Here is an 18,803-nt window from a genome sequence, read left to right as displayed (position 1 = left end):
ATTACAAAATACACAAAGCCCTTATGTTATCTGTAGATAATAAGTCTTTTAAATGAGCAGATTGTACACAGGTTGGGAACTTATCAGTACTCTGACCACATGACCACATGTTACATTGAGAAAACAATTGTGTTGGTGATATCGGTGCCACCTCTGAAAATAACCTTGTGTTGTATGAGGGACAGGTTGGGCATGTATGCACATTCCAGACGCTCCTACAGTATGTGCTGGAATGAAGAAAACAAAGAAATAAATGGCCGCATTTGGTCACACAAATTAATCAGCCAACAGAACTGGTTATGCCAGCTGGGCCAGCTGAGCACCTCCGCTAGATCAATGGAAGATCAGTAGAGTAGAACTTCACACGGGAGCAAGTCGCACCAAACCAATGCCTCAGCTTAGCACAGCCGCTGGGATATGTTGCCAAACACCGAGGGGAGGGAAAGTGGTGGAGCCGCGTGCTAACTGTCGACTGGACACTGGAGTGGACAAGAGAGCGGGTGGACGTATGGCAGCACAGACAAAGTGAGTACGGTAATCTCCTGTGTATTAGCTGCATTGTGTATAAGCCACAGGCCAGTGTTTTATTGAAGTTAAAAGAAACTAGACCATATTAATACTATATTAACTGCCCCTGTGTATTAACCTCATAGCTGAAGACATTTAGCAAAATCAATGTATAAGCCGCGGCTAATAGTTGGGAAATCACAGTACACAATCTGTTTCACTTGTGAAAGTGAAGCATACAGCTCTCATGCAATCCAACTCACACAATTATACAGCAGGTGATCTATAGAGTTGTTTTTATTGTTATTATCAAACCAGAAAGGAGAGATGTTTTTATTTGACAGACATCTCTTGGACTCAGATTCTGTGTGTTATGAAATGCACAATTCTAAAATGACATTGCTGGTAATTCCGAAAACTTCATAAGATCATTTCCCCCCCAAATGCCTCCACTGACCTGCCCTCCCTGGTGTCTGTGTGGGTTGTGGGACTGGGTGCAGGGCTCTGAGGCTGGAGTGGTGCTGCCTGGTCCCGGTGGCGGCGCTGTGGCTGGTGCTGCAGGAGGAGGCCCCTCTGTACCCCTCAGTGGACCTGGCTGAGGTCAGGGTCAGACTGCTGCTGGTCGCAGGACTGTGCCTGGTGGTGGGCCTGGGAGTCCTGGCCCTCAGCTACAGCAGCCCCACTGCTGAAGAACAAGAGCACCAGGTCAGCCTCTGTCACTGATACATCGACTGATTACATTTTGGGGAGATAGTAAATACGTGTTTCATATTTCAAATATTTGCTCAGTGGGTAGTACTGCTTCTGAATATGTAGGTGTTGGGACTGCAGGAAGAAGTCTTGTCTTCAACACACAGTAATATGGTGATGGCAAGACAGAACGCCAGGAACACAGACACATGGTGAGCCTGATCATACTGTTTGATATCAAATGTTAAAGTGAATCTCATCACCAAGAATGCGTTCTGTTATTATATAGTTACATCATGCTAGCCATACTCCTCTGTAGCAATCTGACATGAGCAAAATGATTAACTCAAACTGTCACCCTTCAGCATGCCGGTAGGGGGCGCTGTGGGGTTCCCAGGCGCTGCGGTCGAGGCCCTTGTGGACTGTGTGGTGGTGTCCCTGCTCCAGGAGCCTGAGCTCACCTCCACCCCCTTCAGTGTGCTTCCCCTCGTCTCCAGGCTGGAGGTGAGTTAGAGCTGCAGGGGGCTGAAAGTGAAACCGCGCACAGCTTATCTCTTCAGTCTTCACTCTAAACACTGCTTGTGCAATCTTGCTAATGTGGTATTAGTGGAATGCAGTAATGCCTTGTCATGTTATCATTAGTCGTGTCTTTGTGGGCAGTCATACATACCTCTTCTGTATTAAAGACATGTTCTCATGGGTGATTTCCCTCTCGTGCTGTACCTGCTTTACATCGCTGTTTTGGACAGGCATTATCAAAAGCACTACAGAGGGCAGATGCCCTTTGGGACCCACCGTTGCCAGAGAGACAAGGGCAGGAAGAAAACAAGGATGATGCCATAAGAGAGAGGATTAAGGATATAAACACATATCTAAAAAAGAGGTAAAATGACTTGCTTTTTAAGCCTGCTCATCTGGGTTTCCCTTTAGACATCACCTGTCCTTGAGTTATGCGTGTCATTTGGACAGGATTATCCACTGGAGACTCTCTGCTCATTTTTACTGAACACATGCATCTTAATTCATATCCTGATGCCAAATCGCTTTCAGATATTTCTTTCTAATCGGTGATACTCGGTGATGCCCGTTTGTTTGTACATTTGATTCTGTGGAGAAACAACGCAGTGAGAATATATTTTTTCTGTTTCGTTACGTTTCTCTTCCATAGTCGTCATAAGCGAGGCTGTTCACTTGGCAGCAATTTTGAAAGCACCTTAGGGAAGGGTTTTATTTTTTTTTGGTTATAAAATATAAGGAAGGAAAGAAAAAGCCTATAAATTCACATTGCATGGTCAGGCCTTCCTTTAAGCGGTCATCTAGAATCATTAAACATTAAAAATGACAAAAACATTGGGAACTCGCAGATTTATGAAACTCTTCAAAATTATGCACATTACATTGTTTCGTGTGTTTCTGTGGTGACAGTGAAAACAAACAGTGAATAAATGTTAGGCTGATCCAAAGACAAAGCATCAGTTATGCCTTTTCCAGTAACGTTCAGTATGAAAATGAGCGGTTAGGGAGATAGCTTTGATTTATTGCAGTATGAAAGCTCAAAGCCACTAAAACAGATCTCCAGTTTAGGCAGGATTTAACAATGTGGGACACCGTTTTTCTAAGATTGAATGCTTTTGTCACGCTCAAATGAAAATTCTGTCTCTAGGATGTAATTTGAATCACATTCACTCATCCAACATAGTCATACAGTGACCACTGATGACAATCTTTCTTTTTCTTTTTTTAGAAAATGTGATATTTGCCACTTTATTCACAATATTCACTATGGCTATGTGGTTATTTCCTGTATCTGGTTGGACAATATTGTTTGCGTGTGTGTGTGTGTGTGTGTGTGTGTGTGCGTGCGTGTGCGTACGTGTGTGTGTAGAGTTGAGGCCCTCCACTGTCTACAGCAGCTCCAGGCTGAGTTTGAGGCCTGTGTCCAGGACACACATGGCCAGCTGCAGAAGCACTGGACCCAGCTGGAGGAGCTGCACGTCAGCGTCACCATCAGCCCCACGCACACCGACGGCCTCCCGGAGTACAGCCAGGTGCTCACGGACGCCCAGGTAACGGCCCTCACGTCAACAAACAAACAAACAAACAAACACACATGAGGTGTAACTGAACGCTCATTTGTTACAGGGTACGTGTATAGTTTGTCTTTGAGCAGGCCTACACCTGTGTATAAGGTGCTCTCTGGTCATGTACTTTGTCCTGTGTACTTTTGACTCTTGCTGATATTACTCATTGGTTGTGTATTTGTGGGGGACAGTGTTTGTTTTCAGAGCTGGACCGTTCCAAGAGCAGTGTTCAACAATGTCAGACATCTCAGGCTGCCTACTCAAAGATCCTTAAGGTAAACTATCCATTTAAACATGCACAACACGTACACTCACAGCATTCGTGTGCAATAGACACGCTGGTGTTAAGAGTCTGTGTGTGTTTGTGATATCACCACAGGAGTTAGACCATAGCAGGCTTGAGCTGAGTAAGACCATGAACTCCGAGCTGCTCTGTCCAAGCTGGACCTCAGATCTACTGCAAGCCACCAATGACAAGGTAGTGACACATACACCACCAGAGATTTTAACTATATAGCAGATGCACTTTGACAGTGTTGATTTCAGTGCATTTATTTTAGTGTTAAATGGTATCCACCTTTGTACTATCCCAGTTTGTGATAATGTATGACATCTCTCTATACGTGAATGTCGTCTCCCCGTCCAACAGGTAAATGATGTCCTCCAGAGGTCAACGTGTTTGGAGCAGCAGACATCTACCTTTGTGATACATTTAAAGGGACTTGAGAAAGCAGTGACTTTAGACAAGAAGCAGCTCACCAGGTCAAGTTCTCTGCCTGTCCGTGCCGTGCAAGATACCACTCCTCAAAGTTCAACCTTTGAAAAATCCATCAAAAACCTCTTCAGAGTGAAATCCACTGGATTCCGTGGCCTGAAAAGAAAAAAGAAATGAACTTTGAACCTGCCGCTTTTTTGTGTGAACAATGCAAATTGGATACTTGACTGAGGGGCCTTGTGTGTTTCTACAAGGCACTGTTATATGGATATGTAAGCTCTGGCCATCTGTGCAATAGAAGGCTTGATGGGTTCCTGAAGTTTTTCATGAAGGATTATATGTTTTTGTCAATAAGGAATGTATTTTGTCAATCAGGATAGTGTCAGGTAAATATTATTTTTATTAAAATACATATTTTTATATTTACACAATCTTGTTTCTCTGACTGCTTTGAGAAAAGGAGTGCTTTCATAACTTGGGTGTGGTTTACAGAAGAGACAAGAAAAAAGGATGAGTGATTTGGAAAACTACTGAGAAGGTAGATGGAAGGATAAGCCAAGCCAAACCAAACTTCAGAACTGCCAAAGGTGTATATGTTGACAGTAGGACGGTAGAAAAAAGTTTCAATCAAAAGCTAAACCAAACAAGCTGACAGCAGTAACATTCATTGAAGCTGATTAAGCTTTGATGCCCTGAGTATGTCACCATAAGGAACATTTCATAATATCTATTTAGATATATCTCTCATATAGGACAGGTAGAGCCAATACAATTTCTGCAAAATTTCTGCAAAGTCTGATTAATAGCAACCACTAGGAGGCAACATTGAGCTATTTATATCAGGGCATGACCTCATGCACAGCAGCTCCAGTCCAGGGCGCTGATACTACGTGGTCTTCTCTCCTTCCTTTGTGATAGCACAGCTCATGGCACAGAGCTTTCCACCGTCCCCAGAGTAAAGTGCTACAGCGTCTGCTCATTGTTTCAAACACATGCCTTCTTTAAGAGTCTTTGTGAAGATGATATATGGGACGAGGTGTCCTTTTTTACGCATCCTTCTCCTGGCCTAATAGTTTTCAATATGTCTTATAAAAGTTCTCATGGACAGTGCCACATGTGGCCGTGTACCATAAGTTTTGTGTCTGTATGGAAAAGATATGTCTGATGGATCACGAGGCAGTGACAGGATGAAGTAAGCCTTTCACATCATGTGTAGCTGAGTGGAGGAGATGGACTTGTAGATGCACCCTTTCCCTCTTTCAGTAATGATGCCACTCAGATGTACCTGGAGGAGGGCAGGGGAGGGGATGACCATGAAAGGTTGAAGGAGCAAGTCTATCTGTTATTGCTAAAGAACCCGAGCAAACCTCCTGACTACTCTTGAAAATGAACATCTCTTTGATCCAGATGTAATTGCAACCCCATCTGCCGAGTCTGAAGGATCATACCACATGTGACTCTTGCTTTAGTGCCAAATGATTTCTTTTTCCAGTACATGATCAGTGAGGTGTGGTGAGTTTTCAGCTCCTCTGCACAAATTACAATTATTTCTGTATGATTTCTACTTGACCTTTCCTTGTCAGTGCTCCTCCAGAATGTTCTTTTTCATTTTTTAATGTGCACTTTAATCACAGCTGGTGGGTAGAAGCACAAATATGCTCATGCATCTGCAGTCAATAGAGCACAGATTGGTATCCAGCTCTGGTGAATGCTGCACTGGCGTGATTACTGAAAGGCTTGATGTGAAAGAATGAGGCGTAGAGGAGCAGAATGAGGACTGAGGAGGAGAATGAGCACTGAGGAGATGGCTTGGCCTTAGCCTCCGGCATTACACATACCTAATCCCTCACCAAAACCTTTACACTGACAAATGTCCAAGAGCTTGATTACAATGTCTCTCTGTGTGTGTGTGTGTGTGTGTGGGGGGGGGGGGGGGGGGGTACTCTTTGTCTGTGGTTGTGTGTGTGTGTGTGTGTGTGTGTGTGTGTGTGTGTGTGTGTGTGTGTGTGTGTACATGTATGTGTGGTTGTTTGTGTGGGTGGGAGCATCTGTGCATGTGTGAGTCTGGCTTGAGTGCCACTGGCTCCATTGGCCCCCTGCCTAATTGAAAGCGGTTTTGTGGCCCTGCACCTGTTGGGTTCCTTCATATTGGGGACTAATTGAAAAGGTTGGGCATCACCCATGGGCCAGTGGGGCTGAATGGAATGTGTGCAAAAGTGCCTCAGGACAGACGCTGTCACAACACCAAGGACACAAACATACCATTTCAGGGGGGGCTGTGTCTGTTGAATGTAGGAGAGCAGTGTTGCTAGTGTCAATCAGTCAGTGTTGCATTAAAACGTGTGTTGGGTTTCTTTCGACATTTCCAGTCACTAAATTCTATATTTTACCCATTTTACCCATACCTACAACTGTCTCAGACAGGAAGATCACACTGCAATACTGAAGCTAATGCTGGTGAACTCCATTAAACTAGAGTAAGTCGGCGCAGACAGCTGGAGCTGTAGTGCAGCGGGCAGAGGAAGAGAGGAGCAGCCCAGACCCTCATGCCTGGCATGGCTCTGCTCTGATGTCATCCCTGGGTTATCTACTACTGACAGGACGCCGCAGACTTTATGGGAGCAGTTCACAAGGGCCCCCATATAGAGGAACAGGGAGAACGGCTCATTTCGTCCACTCACTGCAGTTCACTCATTACCTCACTGCCGCCTATTGTTTTTTTGTTTTTTTTTATTATTCATTTATTTAGTTTGAGAATAATACTGTTAGGGAATAGATTTATGTTAATGTTTGGTTGGGCTATTTCTGGGACAAGGTGAACATGGAAAATAATAATCACTGTAGCTTGTAGTTTTGATCTTTTTCCCATTTGTAACAGCTAGTGAGCATTGCCATGAAACTGCTTGCTAGAGCATGGAGGTGAAGTGATTTTGGACTTGGTTAAAGACCAAATGAATGTCTTGGTGCTCATTAAGCGAGATTCTTGGATGCGGAGTGGAGAGTTGCCCTTAGCAACCAGAAGTGAAAAATGCAAGGTGCAGATGTCTGCAATTAGCAACCTGATTTGAAATGTAGTTTGCCAAGGGCCATAACCTCCTTTCCTCTTACGGTCCATCACAGGGAACCAACATGTGGCCCTAACTACTTCTTTATGGATTAATAGGTGTTAAACTTGGTTACTTTGTGACATTTGATCATCACCTTTCCAAACAAAACATGAATGGAACAGTAGTTTCTCTCTGTTTAGGTAACCCTGGCTTTATAGGTCTATACATCAACAGGTGTGGGAGAAGAGTTTACAAATGTGTCTGTGAATGTTTATAGCTAATTATATTAGTAGCCTATAGATATGCCATTCTGTGTCTTGAGTGGATGTGACACTCAACCTTTTGCAAAAGTATACAAAAGACCTTCTAAAAACTATCCCTGAAGAAAAACTGAAGCTTTCATGTAAAGCTCAGCATTATAGAGGTCAAAGAAATATTTTAGGAATTTTAAGGCCAGTATGAAGAAAAACTTAAATGAAGTTATTCCATTTGCCATAGTATACTTTGCACATCATCTAAACAAAAAGTTCAATTACAAATACACTGACAAAAGTAAAGATGCCAGTACGGTACAATACAGTGTATGAGCAGTGCGGGTTGTAGAAAGATTTATGTTCCTATGTCACAGCCTGCACATGAATGAGGAAACAAGCATGAGACAATGTCCTCATGGATTGGAGTATACAAACCATTAAGGAGATAAAAAAGCTGCCGGCACTTCAGATCCTAAGGAAACACTTGTTGAGTAACCTAAATACTTTTATGTTTTTTGTTTTTCAGGTAGCCAGCAACGTCAGTCATGTCCTAACCTGTAACCCCACATAACATAAACATTCAGCTCACAGCTTTTTCGCCAGTTGAGCAAACTCTAAACTAATGACGCTTAACCTCACAGCAGCAACTTTTATGCTTTTGTTCAAACTACAACCATAATGACATGCACCGATTCTTACCCATCCCCACCCCTACACACACACACACACACACACACACACATACTCGCACACCCTCAAAAGATATCGGTGGAAGTGCCAGTGTGTAAGGGCCATGCCTCAGGAAAGGCTAAACAAACAGGCAGGTCCACGACAAAGAGTGCACCACACTGACACATGTGGTAGCAAAACCCCCTTCAGTCCCCGTCCCTGCCCCCTTCACCCGGGCGCCTCCCAGCTCCTTCACTCGGCCCCGACGCGGAGTCTCGGAGGGGGGAGGGGGTGGCCAGCGCCGGGGCCCATTCAGTGCGTGTCACCGGCTCACAAAGGCCCCTGCATGACACCGCCACTAAATCAGGAGCTAATGGACTTTTTTTCTAAGCACGGCGAACATGACAGGGGGCGTGCCGTGTGCATGTGTGTGTGTGTGTGTGTGTGTGCGCGTGAGTGAGTGAGTGGCCTTCGAGTGAGAGGATGAATGCGTGGTGTGTGGATAAAGGGAATGAAGTTCCAAAGCGTTTTTTTTGTTGTTGTTGAAAATGTATCAATATTTTGCATGGGAAAGGGAAAAAAGTTTGTGGTCGCAAAATAGTTTTTGGCGAGAAAAGTTTGATTAGTGAAATGCTGGTGTTTCTGTCAGTTCTGACTGCGCAGGGGGCTGTCGAGAAGTATTGCTCACACAAACGAATTAACATGGTGCTGTCAACTTGTCCATCACAAGTAAACCATAAAACCACTATTAGCACATTAACCAGCGGGTAAAAACAATCCAGATACTTAACTCAATTCATTGATGAGAAACAATAGCTCCTTTCACTCCACGATGTCGTTCACAGAGAGATTGTTGATTTGCATGTGAACACTTGGAGGAACAGGCTAACGCAATTTGGGAGAGCGCCCCCCCCCACCCCCCCCCACCCCCACCCCCGGTCCCCTGCGTGAGCTCTCCGTGTGAGTAGGCCTGGAGATGAGTGAAGATGGCATTTGTGTCGCGCTGCTTCATTCATCCCCGAGTGGCCCTCTGTCCTCCCATGAGTGAAGCCTGCAGGGATGGACAGAGCCAGAGCCAGAGAGACAGAGACAGAGAGCCCCCAGGTACCCACTTCATTAGCAGATAAAAGCAACCTTCCATGTGACCTCCGACCCTGGGGGTTGCCATGGAGTCTGCCCGTCAGGCCAGAGATGGAGCATGCTGGGGTGCCAGTGGGGTGCAGTGAAAACGGGCTCCAGTGGAAATTAGAGTCCCCCCCTCTTTCCCAACGTGCTCTCCCAGTCCTCGATGTCTCGGTTCTGGAATGCCCTGGCTGGTGTCGTGTGGTAGGCCTCGCTGGTATCCAGCGTTGTTTTGGTATTTGTGCAAGACAGATTTTGTACTTTTCATTTGACAGGTGGCATGTCCAGCGTGCATTCGGCAGTACGAGATGTTGTCATTCTCCACGGGTTTTGTGCAAATATTAAGGAGAGAGTGTTCAAACAAGTTGGCCCTGAGTAAAGGTTTACTCTAACAGTTGCCATTTTCAGTGGCCATGAAAGTTTTACATTGTTCACCTCTATAATTGAGCATCAGAAAATGTGCTAATGTATATAATGAAGTGCAGAAATGCATACACAGACATTCCACGCATACTAGCGCACATGAGCTTGCTGTGCATACCGTGTTTACATGTCCCACAGTGCTTTTAAGGATAGACTTTTTGTGATAGAAGAAGCATGTCTCTCCCTCTCCTCTCCTTGTGTATGTGTGTGTGTGTGTGTGTGTGTGTGTATGTGTGTGTGTGAGTATGAGCGAGTGTGTTTTGTGTGAGGGGGGAGGGGTGTATATCTCGGTCACGCTGACTGAGTTTTATAAGCTGTGGCTAACCCCACTCCCCACAGCTGACTGAGTATTAAATAAACAGAGCCAAGTGGCTGAACTGAGTCGGGTAAGTGCTGGGGCTGGAGGAGCACTAGCACGGCGTGGAGGGGCCTCCCCCTGGGGCCCCACGGCTGCCTGACTTATTCTTGGCAGCTGCTGCGGAGAGGCAGGCTGCTGGACCGAAGGAGTCACTGTGCAAGGGGGTGGCTGAGAGAGAGAGGGAGGGAGAGAGGGAGGGAGAAAGAGAGAGAGAGGGAGAGAGGGAGAGCAAACGAGGGGGGAGCGAAAGAAATGAAAAACAGGGAAGAAAGAGAGAGGTCTTTGTATTTATTACCTTGCTATGAAGGGACAAACTGCACCAGCACTGGATCTAAAATGGAGGGAGAGGGGAAGTTAAAAAAATATTGTTGACGTAGCTACATTCTTTTCTTGCAGTTTTGTGCGAGCTGACTAGCTTAGAGAGGGGGCCGGCTCCTGTCACTCACTCTCTGTGTGCTTCTTTGTGAATGTAAGTCAGTGTGTCACTCAGGCTTTGTGACGGAGTCGAGTAATCCGCTGTCGTCCACTCCCCACACTACAACATAGCATGAGCAGGAAGCCCCCACCCTTGCTCTCAATGGCACACACGGTCTTGTGTCATCTGATTGGGAGGGATGAGCCCCTGCATTCATTATGACAAAACACACAATCACACAGACACCACTCCGAATGTTAATGGTAGCATGTCAGTTGATGCCCTGAATTACCCAAAATGCACTTTGACTGGTCAGCGTATAGCACAGTACACCCCTAGGGTCCTGCTCTGGCCTGCTCCTTTGATTAATTGACGATTACTCAACACATCGGCCTCTCCTTATTGCACAAAGCAAACCATCTCTGAGTGTTCAAACTGAGCATTTCGTAGAGTTCACTTGCTCTCTGGTGAATTTTGCTTGGTGTGGGATAATTCCATTTCACTGTTTAGACTCATAAGGATGGAAACTTTCTGATAAGGGGGTTCCAGGCTCTGGATGACCTCCAGGAATTCATTTTTGGACGTTTCAGCTCATGTGATAGAGAGAGACACTTCATAGCACTCATGCTTTGACTGGTCCAAGTCCTGTGTAGGCTACTCTAGTGTAGTAGGGGGTTTATCCTGAACTGATCTGACTCCAGTGCTTCCCGTCGTTACCCCGGCCCCACTATCTCCTCTTCTTTGTAAATCTTAAGACCCGTCAGTGGTAACTCAAGGTCAGACCTGAAGAAAGAACAATACAATTAATCCTGACATTGGGACATGAAGTAATATGTTATGGTGTGAAAGAGCGATAGAGAGAGCGAATGAGTGAAAAAGGCCTCTCTAAAAAGCAAGAGTGTGTGAAAGAGCAGAGAGCATGGAGGGAAAATGGTTCAGCTTCTCTAACTTTCGTTTTTTCTCTCTCTCTCACTCTCTCACTCTCTCTCCCCTGCTAGCAAGCTGCCCCTCCACTTCGCTGCTTGTGTGGTCTGAGTTCAGATTCATTCCCAAACAATCGGCATTAATCCAGGGAGAGAGGGGGCCCTCGAGCTCGCTGCTGCCAGACTGCCCAGGCCCTGCTCGCCCCCGGCCTGTGCCATGCTGCCCTGGGTGTCCTCCAGCGTCGCCCCCTCTGGGGTGCCCCCTCGGCCCCTACTCCGGCCGCCCGCCCGCCATGAGGAGGGTCCCTAGCTCCGCTCCTCCTCCCAGCGCTGGGATTATCCTCCGTGCAGCCCTGCAGCCCAGCCTAGCGTGTATGACCTGGCATGACTCACAGCAAATTGCTGTAATCAGCCATTACTCTAATTCAGCCATTTACCTGACTTCATACATCCATCACTCGCACGGCCTGCCAGGCTGCCTATGATGGATTGAAGTGATCTTAGGGCCCCGAGGTCTTGCCAGCACAGCGTACTTGGACCATCTGGGCGTGTAGAAAGTCTTTTTTTCACCTCTTTTCTTTCTTTCCTTTCTCCCATGCTTTCTTCTTTCTCCCTGCCCCCCCGCCATCCCTCTGTTTTTTTTCCACACATGTTTTGTTTCCTATTTTGATTCTCTCTTTTTAATCAGGGCGCTTACTGGCCAATCCACTGGTGTTCAGACCTCCTGAAACCCTGAAACCATATCCTTTCCCACTCTCCCTCCTCTTCTTCCTGTGTGGGAGGTTGGGAGGTTGGGGGTGAGGTGGAGAACCAGGTCAGCGACTCCCTTACAGCCATTACTGTAATTATGCCTGGCGTTGCTAATTGTTTTTCGTTGGCTCTAATGAGAGGAGGGCTCTTGCCTATGCAATAAGACGGAGCGGGGGAGTCACCGGGCCCCGGCTGGGGAGGGGAGCCGAGCGGAAAGAGCAGGATGAGCTGAACGAGAGAGAGAGAGAGAGAGAGAGGGAGAGAGAGGGGAGAGAGAGAGAGGGGAGAGAGAGAGAGGGAGGGAGGAGAGAGAGAGGAGAGAGAGAGAGCAGGATGAGCTGAGCAAGAGAGAGAGAGAGAGGGAGGAGGTGATTGAATTGTCAGCCCAGGTTATGATTAGGAGGCGCAGATGCAACCATGTGAGAAATGAATTTCATGCCTGTTGATTCTGCGATTTCAGCTGGAATGCAGGGGAGCAGTGTAACCCTTTCCTGTTGAGAGGAGAGATGAGTGAGACAGAGAGAAAGTGACAGTATTACAGCTTTCTGTGGTTTAGCACATTACTTGAGCCAGTCTTGGCGTTTTCAAAACAGTAAGTGGATTTCCCAAAACACTTTATATGGCACACAAAGTACCACTGCAATAAAACGCCATAAACCAGTCACTTAGTTCATGTTTGTGCAAGAAATGGCTGCATTAGTGAGTTAGAGAGCGACACCAGATTGTTCAGTTTTACACTCTAGATCTGTCACTGCCACTAATCACAGAAGATCTAGCATGTAGCATTTGGTGCAATGTACATAACGTGACACATTTGGAAATACACATTAAACAACAGTGTTTGTACTGTATGTCTAGTTGGAGATGTAGAAATGGATTTGGAAATGCACTTAACATGCTAAGTTGACTGAGAATAACGGTAATAAAACATATTTATATTGTATCTTTAAAAAGGAATAAAGTTAAATAGTATACACACCTGAATTCATATATATAGCTCGGAAATATTTTTGTCTTGTCTTGTAATAAAAACTATATTTAAGTTATTTAGATACTTTTTAGCAAAAATGGTATGAAGTTCTGCATCATGTAATCCTGTTTGTTTGGTCAGCTAATACAAACTGTCTAAGAGAAAATGTCCATATTTAGACACATATGCATACAGATGCTGTCTGCTGTTTCAGCGCTTGGAAAAGCTCTTTCTATCCATCACACTGAATTTTTTGGGTTGTGAAGAATTTGTACAGCAGGAGAAAATACAGTTGTCTGGGGTGAAAAACAGACTGTCTTACTGGAAGGAGTAGTCCTTGTGTACCTTCCTCTTGAGCGTATTTAAGTGTGTGTGTGTGTGTGTGTGTGTGTGTGTGTGTGTGTGTGTGTGTGTGTGTGTGTGTGTACTTAATGTGTGTGCACATGTCCCAGTGTGTGCTGAGCGCATGTTTTCCACCTCGGCTGAAGTCAGGCTACTGGAGGGCTGAAGACGAGACACAGGAGATGGGAGGTTTGAGGACTTATTTATCCTGGCTGACTAGAAGAATTGGAGCTTTCTGCCAACAACCCCCCCCCCCCCCCCCTCTCCTCCTGTGACTTCTCACTCCGTCTCATCACGTCTGAAGGTCACCGGCCCTCGGCCTGCCTACCCGCGCTGGACCCTGGCTGTCCCCCCTGCTCGCCGTGGGCCGGTGTCGGGGCGGCAGGATCTGGGTGGTGTGTGGATCTGCCTCCGAGTTCCAGCGGGCTGAGGTAGTGCTCGCACTGTAATGGGATGACAGTGGGGAGCTCTGTTGCCACATCCAGCGGGGACATCACATCATGGAAACATGGCCCGCTCCTAGTGACTTCTCTTTTTCCGACGCACGTGTGTGTTAGTGTTAATTGCATGAGGTAGACATTTTGGGAATACTTTTTTTTGGGAAAACAAACCGGCACTGTGGTGGTCAAGCAAACAACGAGCTCGCATTTTCTGTGTGTTCACCTCGAGCATTCCATAATGTGCAGGTTGTGCATGGGGTTACTGACCTATAGCTGTGTATAGGTGTCTGTGAGTGAGTGTGTGTGTGTGTGTGAACGAGAGAGAGAGAAATAGTGTGGTGTAATTCTGTGTGCTGTGTAAGTGTGTGTGAATGTGCAGAGTCCTCTGTTCCTGACTCTCCCACTGTGCGTTTTAATGAAGGGGGCTAATTGGATTGCACAGCCGGAAAGCAGGGTCCAGAACACGCCGAGTCCAGGCGGAACCCCTGAGGCTCCAGGAGATGCGGGGGACGATACTGGGAGACAGACGACAACTGCGCCCCATTCTCCTGCTCCATCCCCCTGAGGTGGAGGATTAGTGTGTGTGTGTGTGTGTGTGTGTGAGTGTGCGTCTGAAGGGACTGGGGTGAACATTTAATAAACTTTGCCTTGTTAAACTTCAGGTCACGCGAAAGTACGAGAAACCTGCAGAGATTTTTCCTGTTATTGAACTGTGGGATATTTTGGAGCCCGAATCTTGCCTCGTAGTCTTCAATAAAAATGTACACTTCTGCTTTGGAAACACAGATTCAAGATAAGTACAGTTTATCTTTTCTTCTCAAAATCTCGATAGACAAGCTAATCCTAATATCTATTGATAGTGGAACCACATTTCATTGATCATTAATATATAGTTAATTAATGATTGGTTTGAAGATATTTGATTAATGTTAATATTACATACATCACACACACACACACACATTTATATCATACACACTGGTGCAAATAAAACCCAACTCTACGCTCTACAAAGGAGCGTAATTAAAAAGCATAAGGCTTAGGCACGGCCAAAGCTAAAGAGAGAAAAGAGAACCAGATGGAGAGAGAGAGAAAATGCAGGAATGCTGCTCTCCTCCCTCTCTCTTTCTCTCCCTCCGTCTCCGCCTCCCTGCTCCCTCGTCCCCCCCTTGTCTCTGCTGTGTTATTGTCCGGCTCTGCCCTCCTCCCCTGTCTTCCGGCCAGGGTTTCAGTGGTTCACGATGGCCACAAACAGGATTACGGAGACGCCGGTATATCGGCTCACTCTGGCAGGATTTGGGTGCGTCAGTGTGACAGTGCCACTGCTGCGCTGCTTTAATTACCTCAGCAGCGGGGAGCAGGAGGCCAGCTATGGCTTCAGGATGGGGTTGGTGGTTGTGGTGTTGGGGTGGTAAAGCCTCTCTCTCCACGCGGGAATAATCCCCGGCCGCTCCCATCAGGTCAAACTGTACTTAGCACAGACAACCATCCGTAACCCTGCCGGCTGCCACCGCCTCACTCTCTCGGGTTCCAGGGGCTTGGCACCAAGCCGAGAGCGAAGGCCAAGTGCTCCCTAACACTCCGCAGCACAATGGCTTTGCTCAGGACTCCTTTTAGAACTATTCATTCACATTCACTGGCATGCTTTACAGTTCTGATGTGGATATGCTGATATAGATTTATTCGATTACAGACATTGTTCTGTTGGATAAAATATTTCAGCTCGGTATGTTTCATGTGGTGTTCCCACAGTATTGCCTAACCTGATGGCCTTGAATACGTGAGAACAGCAGATGATTTAGGTTTCCATTGAGTTTAAGTTGTGACATGATGTTATGGTTTTATTGTGACTTTGTTGAGGCTCTTTCGGCTTTATTGTTATTTTGTTATGTCAGAGATCATTTAAAACAACACCTTTAAAACTTTATGTGATATGCTTTTATCAGGAAGCTATTTATGGTATTGAACCCATTTTGATTTTATAGCCATGCGATAACAGATTAACATGTCATGCATCATTCCCACCAGCCATCCAGGATAAGCACTAGGCTGTGTTCTGCAGAGGAACACACCATAAAAAATTCTTGAGGGAAAACGCCCCAAATCACCAGTTGGCATGATAGCAAGCTTCTAGCAATGCCAATGGTATTTGCAAGGTTTTGCAGTTTTAAACCAAAACTTGCATAATGCTGCTTTAATTGGTAGGTGGGAATACCCTCATTAATTTCCCTCCTTTGTGGGTGATGTGGTTTATGTCATCTGAAATGTTGAGGTAACCCAATACTATGGATTATGCATCCTACATAAAAACCTGTTTACTCTGAACGTTGACATTGTTAAAGTTCAACATGTGTTAGAATAGGTGAATATAGGTGACAGGAAAAACAAACAGATTTTGTCCACTTGTTTTCCTGGGCAGTACAACAAAGCCACACACAAAAATAGGCATGGTGCTTTGGCCTACTCTGGACCTACTAGTCCTCCTAATAAATATTAGAAAGCTGGATACCGAATTGGGCCCCAGAACAAACATAAACAGCGCAGCTTTCCCTTTGCTAGCTTAGGCTACATAACATCTAAATGATACTGTTAAAGCCCACTGATCTCACCTGAATCCCACCAGAACTGAATTGACTGTGCTGGTGATTTCCACACCACTTTCACTACAGTGGTGTCAGCCATCTGGGTCTTTTGGCATGTCATTCTTGTGAGGTAAGGTGACTTGTTTCTGCTGTTGCTTAGCCCCAACCTGTGTTAAGCATGTTTAATGTGGTACCAGACACTCTCCATGCAATGATGTCAACCTGAAAAACAGAGGCCAGCATGTAACATTCCAAAATAGGACCACACCAGCTAATGTGCAATTGTGTCTTTGTTGTGTTCCTTATGGTACAAATGGCAACAGGTGTCAACAGTTGTATTTTCCTCAAACTGAATGCAGTCTCTTCAACCCACATCACAAGCAGTCAGTCTCTTACCTCTGTTTTCTTCGCTCGCTTCCTGGAATGCTCATAGTAGTCATATTAGTTAACTGCTTGTACGAACACTCAATTCATACCAACATTGATTACAATATTCAGGAACACTAGCTTTTCTTAGCCCCTGCATCAGTGGGACACTTTCTGAAGAAGTCTGCCTTCATGTGTCACTCATACAATATATCACCTGTCAGTCACATCTTTTTGTTTGCTGTAATTCAAATGCTAGCAACAAAGTAAATGCAATTTTGGAGCATGTGCGTACGTACGTGTATGAACCTCCAAGCGACTTCAGAAACATGCCAGGAGGAGATGCCGGGGGGCTTACCAAGTGCTGAAAATTGCGGTACAACGGTGCCAGACTGTCATGGTAGCCGGCTGGTAGGCTGCACTAGCTGGATAACATGTATGTTAGGTAGGTGCCCCTCCCGTGCTGGTAAGAGTCACAGAGGTGGTTCTGTGTTGAGAGTAACTGCAGGAGCTAACTGTTGGCACCTTGCTCCCATAAGATGGTGAGATCCTGGTGACCTGGTGAAAGTCAGGCAACATATCTAATTAGCATGCATTGTTTTCAACCCAGCATGCATCATGTCAGCCAGATCTGCACGATGCATGAAGTAAAATAAGCCTAATGTTATGGCCATGTGACCACCATAAGGGACGGGTATATGGATAGCCTGCGTATACCCATGCTGCTTTACACACAATATCACTAACGCAACTAGGGCAGCCTGGAAACTGTTGATGTTGGCCTCTGCTAGGGGACAGCAAGATGATGATGACGTTTAAGCAACACACCAACGCGTGTATTTCAGTTAAGAACCAAACCAGCTTTTGTTCATATCTTCACCTATCACTACTGAAAAATGTATGGTTAATTTAACAAATGTTGTTTTGAAATATTAAAACGCTCCATTATGTCATCTGGTATAGGCTAATTGATACAACTGGCTAGCCTATGAGCTACGCACATGCATTTGATAGACATCCGTAGTACCCAATACACGGATCTGGGCATTCATAAACCATGCCTCAAATATGAGAAAAAGAATGTTTGATTCTCATCTCATTGAGATGTGGTTGCGTTAGCTAAGTTAGTACTGTATACTGAACCAGTCCTGAACCCGTTTGTTCCTGAGATGAGGAAGAAGGTGTAAAGTTACATTTAGGCCCCGTACACACGTAGCTGGGTATCTGCTTAAACAAACAAATTTGTCTAAGTTTGGACCTGTCATCCACATGACAACGTATATAAACGAATGTTTAAAAAAACTCCGGGCAAAGTGAAGATCTGCGAATTCTCCGTTTATAAATTGCCGTGTAGCCAGAGATAACCGGAGATCTGCGGTTTCGAACGTCAGAATATGCGCCAAAACAGCAACAAATCTGCTCTACCGTCAAACGTGCGACCTTTGCTCACTGCAGAAGCATGGATCTGAGTGCCTTGAAAACGCAGATGTTCGGTTATGTGTGGAAGGTTTTTTTTTTTTCCAAAAACGAGGTAATGTGGATAAAATTATTTTATAAACGGAGGGGGTATTTAATAGAAGAATCCGCACACTTCAAGTCTTTGTGAAAAATTTGCTTTACTGATAACAAGCTTTCGGTCGTTAGATCTTCTTCAGGCAGAGTCACTCTAGGTCTAACGACCGAATTAAAGCTTGCTATCAGTAAAGCAAATTTTTCACAAAGACTTGAAGTGTGCGGATTCTTCTATTAAATATCCAGTCACTCTTAATCCTGCACCTCACACGGATGAGCGGTGATTTTTTAGCTTTTTGCTTAATAAACGGAGGGGGGAAATATTCGGTTTTAAAAATACCCGGCTACGTGTGTACATAGCCTTAAACTATTTATAAGGCCACAAGGGGATTTTTTTCGTGAAAAAACAACAACTATACATTAGAGGCACAGGGAAGAGATCTAGAGGTGTAATAAACTGATGGAATCCAACTTTAACTATAGGCTTGTTTTCCCACTACTGGTCTGTTAAGGTGTTTCCATGTAAGACACTAGCTTGCTCAAGGAGCAGGGTCCTACTATCTAATATCCTGGGAGAAACAGGTACCTTGGTGTCGTCATATTCAATTCTAGTCAGAATTTGGATCTGATATTGTTC

At 45.4% G+C, this 18,803-nt stretch overlaps 1 protein-coding gene across 2 annotated transcripts; it reads left to right on the top strand.

Annotated features, from left to right (window-relative positions):
- The first annotated feature begins 363 nt into the window (after positions 1-363).
- Positions 364-4,426, top strand: si:ch211-151h10.2 (uncharacterized protein LOC567699 homolog). 2 transcript variants are annotated; one of them, XM_062552658.1, is made up of 9 exons: positions 364-525; positions 1,008-1,212; positions 1,339-1,409; positions 1,563-1,701; positions 1,947-2,080; positions 3,083-3,263; positions 3,470-3,553; positions 3,658-3,756; positions 3,928-4,426. In XM_062552658.1, the coding sequence occupies exons 1-9, from the start codon at positions 389-391 to the stop codon at positions 4,168-4,170; spliced, it is 1,293 nt and encodes a 430-aa protein (XP_062408642.1). In that variant the 5' UTR covers positions 364-388; the 3' UTR covers positions 4,171-4,426. The 2 variants fall into 2 exon arrangements, with proteins under 2 accessions (XP_062408642.1, XP_062408641.1); XM_062552657.1 differs by having other exon boundaries at positions 1,324-1,409.
- Positions 4,427-18,803: the final 14,377 nt, after the last annotated feature.

Source organism: Sardina pilchardus, chromosome 13 (assembly GCF_963854185.1).
Source record: "Sardina pilchardus chromosome 13, fSarPil1.1, whole genome shotgun sequence".
Classification (NCBI taxonomy): Eukaryota; Metazoa; Chordata; class Actinopteri; order Clupeiformes; family Clupeidae; genus Sardina; species Sardina pilchardus.
This window is presented reverse-complemented; position numbering and strand designations above follow the sequence as displayed.

Coding starts and splice junctions, on each gene's coding strand:
- si:ch211-151h10.2 (XM_062552657.1), top strand. CDS start 389: ATGCCTCAGCTTAGCACAGCCGCTGGGATATGTTGCCAAACACCGAGG. Junction 1,702..1,946: donor CCCTCGTCTCCAGGCTGGAG/GTGAGTTAGAGC, acceptor TGTTTTGGACAG/GCATTATCAAAAGCACTACA. Junction 2,081..3,082: donor AACACATATCTAAAAAAGAG/GTAAAATGACTT, acceptor GTGTGTGTGTAG/AGTTGAGGCCCTCCACTGTC.